General features: G+C 47.4%; 1 protein-coding gene across 6 annotated transcripts in view; it reads right to left on the reverse strand.

Annotated features, from left to right (window-relative positions):
- Positions 1-10,489, reverse strand: part of Btbd9 (BTB domain containing 9) — a 357,625-nt gene that overhangs the window by 129,762 nt on the left and 217,374 nt on the right. For 2 of the 6 annotated variants that reach the window (XR_010060644.1, XM_063279040.1), the window contains exon 7: positions 10,038-10,204. The exons of the other annotated variants lie outside the window; for them this stretch is intronic. Coding sequence is in view for 1 of the 2 variants with exons in the window: in XM_063279040.1 (XP_063135110.1) it covers positions 10,129-10,204 (76 nt within the window). In the remaining variant the exon portion in view is untranslated. Of the gene's footprint in view, positions 1-10,037; positions 10,205-10,489 lie in introns of those variants that run through there. 6 annotated transcript variants of the gene reach the window in all.

Below are 10,489 nucleotides of genomic sequence, written 5' to 3' on the forward strand. Positions count from 1 at the left end.
ACCATAATGAGGGAGCCAACCTTGCTCTCCGTGGGCTGCTAATGGGAACAAATCACCAATTTTATTACTCAATAAAACATTTGAAACCAACACAAAGTATCTCAACAAATAGGACGGAATTACCTAAGTTCAACATTTGCATTTTTTCATTAACTTTTCCCCTAGCCTAAGATGCCGGGGCAGGCAGGGGAGAGACAGCCTCGCTTTATCTTGGCAGCAGTGGCATTACGTATCCCAGTCCACCCAGCGGCCCCTTCCTCCAACACAGACAAATGCGTCTAAGGGAAGCTTACAGTGGAAGAAGCAGCAAGAGGAAATTAAATCTGTTAGATTACTTATGAATCTGTAAAAACTCATTTTGTGACTGTGACCTATAAAACATCTGCTTTGTGGGGGTCATGGATCATGGTGGGCAAAATATTTCTTTTTCCGTTAACTAGGATGGCATGGGCCATTCACTGCAACAAATTCTAAAGACACGGGACTTTCCCCCTTTCGTTCTTCTTTTAGAACAGGTGAATAAATGAGGAAGGAAGAGGGGTAAACGGGAAGAGAAAGAATTTTGGTCACGGTCTGACTGAAATGTGCTCTGTGCATGCATGAGTAAGTCTCAGTGGTTAGGGGGAGAGGCAAGGCTGTCACCCCAGCACCCAGGAGGCAGAGGGGTCAGGCCTGCTCCAGTTTAAGGCTAGCCTGGGCTGCTGAGTGACACCATGTCTCAGAAACAAGAGAACCTCCACAAGACCATGTTTGTATAGTTATATATGCTAGTTGTGAGAAGTTAAAATGAGAAAGGTCTGGCTCTCCAAAGCAACATTTATGATTCCTAAGAAGGCCAACACTGGCTACCTGAAGAAATGCCATGGTGACTGGTCACGACAGTCTCAGAGGCTCAGAAATTAGAGTGCCACGGAACGCAGGAACTGAGGACACCGGCCTCTGCTTCACTCTGCTGAGAAGCCAGCACTGGCTTCTAACAACTCTGAACATGCCACACATACGACCATTCATAGTCCATACTGACATACAGCCACCTGTAACGTGTGCAAACATGCTATCATATATGCATTTCACATGTGAACATATTCAATATCATGTCTATAGTCTTATCTTCAGACTGGAGACTTGTCGACCTGTAACCCCCAATGTCTCGTGTTCTCCTACCTAAAGAACCCAGAGCTTGGACAAAGGAGCCTCAGAACACTGACCAAACTGTATTGAGAAAACAGTTCTCAATTCAATCCAACCTCCAGAATTCCACATGTGCCATCTAATATCCCTGGAGTCACCCATGGTCACAGAATACTTCAGAGAACTTCCTCTGCCCTTGAGAAATTCTATACTTGACTCAGAATGGAATAGGAAGGGGGAGGAGCCAGGGGGAAGCGAGCCAGTGATTCAGTTGGCACGCAATTCAAGTAGCGCTCTAATTATGCACAGCTCTCAACTAGAGGCAGAATAGGAAAGTAAATAAAAACAATACTGGAGAAAATGAGGGGAATATTCACCGCCCACAGACAGGAAATGCAAAGAATTGCAGGAAGCACACAAGGACGAACCACAGTGGGCATGGACACTCAGTGCACCCTCAGGGCTGCTGAAGTCTAGCGTGTGACCACATTTGCCACAGATGCTTGCCCTCCAGTTTCAATGCTGCACCTATGAGAGACTCATCCAAGTCTTTAGAACTTGAGCTCAAGCACAGAGGGATGGAAAGAAGCTCCAAGAGGCACTGTGGGGCTGCCTACAGCAGGAGCTAGGCTGATTCGGTCCTTCAGTCAACATAAAAGGCCTTTGCTGGTCCACACCCGTGGTGCTGAAGTTCAATGGAAGTCTGTCCACCATCTCTTGTGGATTAGGAAACCGCTTGGGAGGTGGAGTAGTTTAGCAAGGATTGTTTTCCTCCCATGTCTTTAGAGTTCAACCCTCAAGACTCCTGCTCTGAGCCCTCCCGGTACAGCGTCAGTGCTGGGGCAGTGAGCAGAGCCCACCCGTGGGGGAGGGGTGCACCGCACACACACAGAGGCATGGGCTCCTATAAAGAGGGGTTTGTTTTCGATAAGGGGAACCACTGCTGTACTCAGACAAGCCAAAGCTGCCTTTACTGTTAGTTCCTCTTTAATTTTAAAAGTAATATTGTATGTGCACACAGTTAAAAGTCAAATCACCTGTAAGGCTTGCTATGACAAATGTCCCATGCTCCATTTCTTCCTTCCCCTCCCCGGAGGAAGCGCTGTTATCTGCTTTAATTCATTATTTTAGGATTTATCTTGCATCTATAATCAACAGCTTTTAATGCTATTTCTTGATCTTCTGGTTTTAGGCTTTATCGACCAATGCTACCACAGCAGACAAGGATTTAGCTTTTCCCTCTCCAACTGTACCATTCCCATCCCCCAGCGTAGATTGTACCATCGGCTGGATCAATACTTACGATTTACATTATGATTATGTAAATGTTATTCACATCTAATCTTGCATGGGGTCTTCCTAGTCAGAAATCAGTTAGCTTGTTTTGTTTTCCTTTGTTTGGGACAGGGTCTCCCATAGCTCAGGCTGGCCCTCAAATGTGATGGAATCTTACCTGATCTTACCAAACGCTAGGGTGACAGGCATGTGTCACCAAGGGACCACGGCTCAAGAGATTTGCTTTGCTTAATTTTCTAGAAACTCCACGCAAACCCTTTTTTCCCAGTAGTTCGTGCTCAGCGGATACACTGCTCTCAAAACATTCTGACGCATGAAGGAGACGCGGTTTTAACTTCTTCCTTTGCCAGCTATCTTTCCGGCCTCCTGGGCAGGCCTGGCCCAGCCTGGCCACCCGCTGCCTCCCATTCCACCTCACTCACCGCTGCTTTTATGTCTCGCCTGCTCTCTGCAGTCTTCCTCTGTGACTTTGGTGGGGCACACCTACCAGAAGCTCCCTGGGAGATGAACAGTTACAGACTGTGGGCCAACCTCTAGCACGCCTTCCTGTTTGGCTGCCATTGTATCTGGTGTGCGCCTTTGAACTACCTAGTGTTTTCCTCAAGAGCTCTGCATAGAATATCATCTTGTCAGTTAACTGCCTTGGTACAGAATGGCCGTTGTACTATCTGATCACGGCCTGCTCTAGAAGCACAGATTCTGTCTAGACCCCGTTATCAGAAATGACTTGAAGATTTCTGGAGCAGGCTTTGCAATCTGGAAACCCACACATTGCACTCTGGGTAAAACCTTAACTGTTAGTATTGACTTCTTCCCCTGGGACTTTTCTCAATGACGCCTGAAGTTTGGACTCCCAGAACCTTCCGAGAACCTGAGGGTCCTGACCTGCATTTTTATGTCTTCTCTTGCGTATCTTTCCACGAGTTTGGTCTTCCTCTGTTTGCAGTGTCCAGGCTGCTTACTGATGTCCTGGTTCTGCTTTCATACATCAAATCTCTAACAACGCGTCTTACTCCCTGACGGGTCCCCTCCCGAGGCATTCCTGGTATAAAGCTGCTGCTGTTGCTTAACCTCTCTAAGGATGGAGGTGGCCTTTTGGATTCTTAATTCCCCTATGTACTTCTTCCCGTGTGTGTTGAGCGCGGTAGTTCACCAGTTTCCTGTGGTCTCCTTGGGCACACAGCAGAGAGTCTGAGGGCACAGGGGGCCAGGGCTTCAGCTCCACTTTAGTGTTCCCTAAAGAGCCAACTGTCACCAGGGAGGCAGAAGCAGAGACAGTTCTGAGTTTAAGGCTAGCCTGGTCTACAGAGTGAGTTCCAGGACAGCCGGGGCTAGGCAGAGAAACTATCTCAGACAAACCAAACCAAACAGCAAAAACTACAAAAAGAGGCAACTGCCAGCAAAGCCTCCTTAAGATCTTTCAACTCCCCTCTGGGGCTGGCCACATTAGCTAGGGAGAGATCTCTAACTCCCTGCAGGGAAGGAAGGGTAAAGACCTACATGCTACTGTTCTAGAAGCAAGTGATAAATTTGGACCCCAAACTGCCCATGCGTGTGCATGTTTTAGGGTTTTGTCAGTGCCAGGGTCTGTCTCTACTAGAGATCAGTTCACCCCGTGAAGTAAGGCCTTTCTCAACTGTGCCCCTCCTGGGCTTAGCATGCCCTTATTTTGTTTTTGGTTCTTTTTTTCGGAGCTGGGGACCGAACCCAGAGCCTTGTGCTTCCTAGGCAAGCGCTCCACTGAGCCAAATCCCCAAGCCCCCAGCATGCCCTTATTTTGCCCTCATCAGTTAGGCTCCCAGGTTTGCACTCTGGCTGGGGAGAACCGGTCAAGTTGAGGGCAGTGGGGGAGTGGGTCTACAGCTCATGTCTGTTCCACAGACATGTGGACACCGGCCCTCCTCCTTTCAGTGCTCTCCTGCCCGGTGCATGGTCAGCACTGTGCGGGAGCCTGGTGCCTTTCTCTGAGGGTACCGCAGCTTTGAACTCTACCTTCCTGAGCCTTTAAGTCATTAAGCACATGCTCTTCCCGTTTTCCATACAAATGGGGCTTCGGCCTACACAGCCTTGCTCGAGCTTTGCTGGGGTTCTGTTCTGAAGGGCGTGAGAACTGATGTGTGTTCTCAGTGTGACCACCACTAAAGCCGTCACTACTTGTCGTTAGGGAGTGCCCATCCCTTTGGATATCTGGGCTTCCAGCCAGCACTTCTGGGACCTTTTGGAATCTGAGACCTGTAGCCTTCAAGTTTCTATGGCCACTTGAAATCTGGTAGGCAGGGCCGTGATGACCACGTCCACTCCGCTCCAGCCTTAGGGCTACACTTCTACTCCTTGTCTCAAAATAACACCGTTACCTTCCCGCTGCCTCTCTGGCCTCTTTGCCCACTCGTTCTACCAGGTCCTCAAATATTTGTCTCAGCCAACTGAACCATTTCATCTTCTAGACTGTTATTTTCACTAATTAAATGTCCGAACAAGGAGCCGTCAGACAGTCCTATAAATTATCGCCATTCTGCAGGAGGATTCCAATGACTGACTAGTTTTGTTAGCTACAGTCCTCCTCCCCCAGCAGAAAAGGGGGATGTGCTAATTCCCACTGGGTAAAGTAATCAGCTCGATGGCGCACTGACACAACTGCACAGCCGCCCTGGCCGCTCTGTTTATCTTGATAACTGTGGAAAACAGCATCTCCCTTCCTTCTCTCCAGCACCGTCACCGGCTCCGCATGCACACCGGCTGATTCCAACGCTGGAGCACAGACTTGTCTGGTGCTCTTCCTGCATATCCGCCATGCACCCTTCCTTTGCTGCTGCTGCTGCTGCTGCTGATAACAGCTGCTGCAGGGGACCTGATAGATTGAGCTCTGGGTCCTCTGGATGCTCCCAAGACACCCCAGCTCAGCCAGCTGCATCTAAGCAGAGCCTTGGGAGGTCAGAGCCAAGGGAGGAAGCACAGCCCCGCCATCTTTAATCCCTGTACCTCCTGCAGCAGCTGTAGCAGCAGGAGGCAGACGGCGGAGGTAGGGGTGCCAAGATCTAATAGCTGCTGGCCTGCTCAGGGCTCGGAGTAGGACACACAGGAGTGTCAACCCCAGGCCCCACTGTTTCCACTACTTGTTCAGGAAGCCCAAGGAAAGCTTTAGCCTTAGGGCTGTTCTCCTGGGTCAAAGTGAGTTAGACAGGAATAAGGCCAGACACAATGCTTTAAATCTCTCATTGCCTCTGTCCAGCTCAGCACAGTCCAGTTAAACAGAACGGCCACCCATCCTCGTCTGTCAGGACCGTCTGGTTTCAGCACACCAAGTCTCCCATCTCAGGGCGCTGCTCATTCTCAGGACGCACCCGCTCACGCAGGCCACAGCAGCCGTTCCCACCCGGGGCACTGAGGCTGAGCGGATTTGCACCCCACCAGGACCTCCATCTTTCAGGCCCCCCACTCCTGCCCCATGGCCTGACTTGCGGCAGAAACCGAGACCCTGCTGACTGGGCTCATCCAGCTTCTTTTCTAGAGTCCCAGTCAGAGCACAAGTCATCGAGCCCACAGAGCTGAATCAAAATGACCATGGAGAGACCGGAAATAAAGCTTGTCTCTGTGCAGGGAAACCGCGCCACCCTGAATAACCTCACAGCTAACTCTCAGGAGGAGGGAGGAAGCCAGAGAACACTCCATTGTCCAGGACGATAATTCTGAGTGCAGAGACTCTGGCTTGTGTTGCCCTCCTGCTCTGCGAGCATCAGGCCACGTCACTGCTTAGTACCAGGAGGCAGAAGGAAGGCAACCTCTCCAGTGCAAAGCAGGCATCTCAGAAAGGAGGCCCAAGCTATGGGCTCACGGGTAAGAAGAGAGGCTGGGGCACGGAAGTTGAGGTAAAATCTGTACAATAATTTGACCCCTTCTAGTTCTCAAACCGAGTAAACTGCCGAGCCTGTGTCTGCACTGGAGGACTAGGAAAATTGTAAGCATCAGACAAGAAAACCAATGGCTAAACTATACGAGATCTCATCTTTTAAAAAATTATTTTGACAATCACCACAGGCAATGGTAACACTAGCAATTAACAATAAAGAAGAGAATAAGCTTGTATGTTTATATACAATTCTTTACCTTTCTTACAGCATTAAGAGTCCATTAATTCAGACCAGGAGGGGAGGCATACTGTAAGCACTCAAAAAGGTGGGTGGGCACATTTCTCAGTCTGCTTAGCATTTTTATTGGGGAACTACCATATACTCTTTTAGACACTAGATAAGGAAACGAATGTGAACAAGCCAGTTCCTGAAAGGGCTACTGTTTTGATGTAGATGACACATCAATCCAATTAATAACTGGCATGTGAACTATACACTAGCGGCATGGTGGCACATGGCACTGGCACCTCACCCAGACAGGGACGGCCAGAACCGCTTCCCAGATGTGCTTGCTGAGAACCAAGAGAGGGGAAGGAAGGGGTGAAGGGAGTTGGGAGAGGAAAACTCAAGGCAGAAGAACAGCATGTACAGAGCCTAAGGAGGTGATGGCCAGGAAGGCTGGACAGAACAGCCCGGCTGGGGCTGGAGTGAACAGGGCTGGGGCAGCCATGGTGGAGACAGTCTGGCTGCAAGACCAGCAGGATGGAAGGCAGGGCTCTGGCTCGGGAGGTGGCAGAGAGCAGAAGAGCATGTTTCAGCGACCAGCACACAGAGCTGACTTGAGCAGCTGTGAATGCTGCGGGAGGAAGAGAGGGAGCATGGTGGAGACTGCTGCTTCTGCTTGTGTAGTGGGGAAACGGCTCTGACATAATCACACCCCTTTCTTGGCTCAGTGAAGGGCTCCTCCCGTGCCCCATGAACCTAAGTGTAAAGGGTATGGATAAGAGGTTCTTAAATCAGATCAGACTCATTTGAGGAACTTTAGAAATGCATGAATGCTATCCATACAGCGTGATTAACTGAAATGAGGCAGATGGTCTAATAGATGTCTCAGCTTGGAAAACATTAGTTTACATCAGCAGTTCTCAACCTAGGGGTTGCAACCCTTTGGGGGTCAAAAGACCCTTTTACAGGGGTCTACTAAGACCGCTAGAAAACACAAATACTTGTGTTACGATTCCTAACAGGAGCAAAATGACAGGTATGAAGTCACAACCAAAACAATTTTATGGTTGGGTCACCACCACATGAGGGTTGCAGCCTTAGCCATGAGAACCAGTGGTCTAATCTGTAATAAACACAGCACAGCCATACGTACAAGCCATACGTACAAGCACACAGTACTCAGGCGAAGACTAGTTACGTTGGGGTTAATGCTCCTTTGGATCACTGGACTGCTGGAGCACTTTCTCTGTGTCTTTGTTTAGTTCTCTGGCACTAGTACTAACGACTTATGCCCGGCATAAAGAATCATGGATCTTTTCCCAGAGTATGTTAGATGTCTGGGCCTCATACGAAGAGCTTCTTCTGCTCTTGGAAATGCCTTTCTCCCTTTACTCTCTGAGTGAACTGAAACTTTCCTAGAAAGCCGAGCGTCTACTTTCTGCGCCACGGCCACTCATTTCAAGAAGGCTTTGTTTCTCCCCATCCATGCGAGCCTAGCTTCACTGCAGTGTGCCATCAAAGTGCTAAGTGCTCTCTTTCACTGGAAACTCAGGTCTTCTTGAAGCAGAGCCTGGGGTGCTGCTCAGGGTCCCTTTCAAAGCGCCCAGTACAGTGCATGGGACAGTGCACTGAATGCATGAAAATATTTGCAAACTGAAGAAATAACTCTGAGGAGACAAAAGGTTAATGGTTGTAATACCCATAACACAGGAATTTAAGAACATCTAAAAATTATTAAAATTCAAACAATATTTACTTGAAATTTTCTTAAAATAATACAGACTACCCCTAAGGAACCAAGTACAGAAATTGTCCAATTGGTATAGAGTTTGAAACTTGCTATTCAAGATATGGCTCGGGTTGGGGATTTAGTTCAGCAGTAGAGCGCTTGCCTAGCGAGCGCAAGGCCCTGAGTTCAGTCCCCAGCTCCGGGAAAAAAAAAAAAAAAGATATGGCTCAAAACCATCACCATTAGGCAGTGTTTTCTTTGTCAAGAGTCCTTTTTTTGTGGGCTGGGTGGGGTAGTGAATGCCTTTAATCTCAGTCGAGGCGAGTGAGTTTCTTTGAGTTCAGGGCCAGTCTGGTCTATGCTATAGTGGGTTCTAGGCTAGACAATGCTTCCCAGTGAGACCTTTCTCAAAAGAACAGCACACCCCAAATCCTTTGTAGCGCTGACAGGAGAGTAATCATGATACAGAGGTGCAGGAACCAGGCTGAAGAATCTGATGATGTAGCAGAAGAAGAAACACCAGCAAGGTTTCTAAGTGACAACCGTCAGCAGGCTGGAGATTACTTAAAATACAATAGCATCAAATAGCTAAGCAATGATGTCAGGGCTTCTCAAATATCACTGAGCACAGAAAAGTTCCCTTCTCAAAGGATATTATTGAAATCTGGTTTTCATGATAGTCTTAGAAACAGAGTGTCCCAGAAATGACAGATTTCAATGACCAAGAAAGAGAATCAAGGGATTTCTTGTTTAGCTTTATGGTGCTAAGGATTGGGCCCGGAGCTTTACACGTACTAGGCAAAGCACGTACTTTACCACTGGCCTACTCTCTCAGATTTTGAAGGAATAAGACATTTAAATCCCTACAGTGCAAACTATTATGACAAGAAGAAATAAATCATCTATTTCCATAGAGGCCATCAGCAACAACTTTTTCAAAGATACTGACTTCTGGGGTTGGGATGATGACCCCATGGGTAAAGAAGTGTTTCCTGTGCCAGCATAAGGACAAAGACTTCCATTCTTAGAACCCATATAAAAGACAGATATGGTGTCATACCACTATAAACCTAGTGCAGGGTGCTCAAGCAGGAGGATTCCTGGGATCTTACTGGCTAGTCAGTCTAGCTAAGGTGGCAGTTCCAGGGTTAGTGGGAGATACTGTGCAAAAAAAAAAAAAAGGTGTGGGGAGGGGGCGAGCAATAGAGGAAGGTATCTAGAGCCAACGTCTGTCTCCACATCATAATAAACAAGCAACCCCCTCACACCTCACCCCAGCAGGAGTAAGATTAACAAGCACACCTATACCTGCACAAGTGTGATTATGCATGTTTGCACACATGCAAACAGACAGGTACAAAGAAAAGAATATAAAATGTCTTGAGAGGTATATTACTAGGAGTAATGGGAAGAAATTAAGAAAGTGGTGAAATTAGGTTACATATCAGACACACTCTCAGCATGATTTTTACTGCAGTATAGAAGCATCTTCTGGAATAACAATGCTAATTTTAAATGCCCTCCTGATAAAGTGTTCAGGTTGCTCATAGCCTATTAGGCAACAATTAAAGTCTCACGCGCTCTGCCACCCCTTCCTCAGGTCGGCCACAGTACAGCGAGCACAGGAAATGAGGCCCAGAAGTTCTGGGCACTCAGGGGTTACATGGGCCAGGTAAAAGATGGAAGGCCCATCATTCACGTCATTTAAAATTGGACACAACATTAGGGGGAAGGCAATGGACCTGAGTGAGATGAACTAGAGAAACTAATGTAGCATTCAAAAAAAATCACATTCATTGGTGCCAAGGGACATTTGGAGGACATTGTATTTAAATTTGGGGCTCCTTTGAGTGTCAACTGTCCTGGATCTTCAGGCTGACCGAGCTGACAAGGAGCGGCTCAAATGGTCAGCTCGCAAATGATTTCCTTTGCTTCCTTGGGCTCACTGATGATGATGTCATCCTGCATCTGTGGGCTGTCATTTTATATGGACATAAAAACAGACAGAAAATACATTAAGAAGATATGTAATTTTCCATGCAGTGCTTTCAGACTAATAAGAGTTATGGTTTATGATTAAGTGGAAATGGGTTATTTGCTTTAAATATTTATGATAAAAGTATTTAGAATTAACACTTAAGCAATTCAATCCACAAGATGTTAAAAAAAAAAAAAAAGCCAAGCTCACTTGCTGACCTTGGCAGCTAATATTCTATGGCACATGTTACCTACAAGGTAATAAATCACACCCACACATAAC

This window comes from Rattus norvegicus, chromosome 20, assembly GCF_036323735.1.
Source record: "Rattus norvegicus strain BN/NHsdMcwi chromosome 20, GRCr8, whole genome shotgun sequence".
Classification (NCBI taxonomy): domain Eukaryota; kingdom Metazoa; phylum Chordata; class Mammalia; order Rodentia; family Muridae; genus Rattus; species Rattus norvegicus.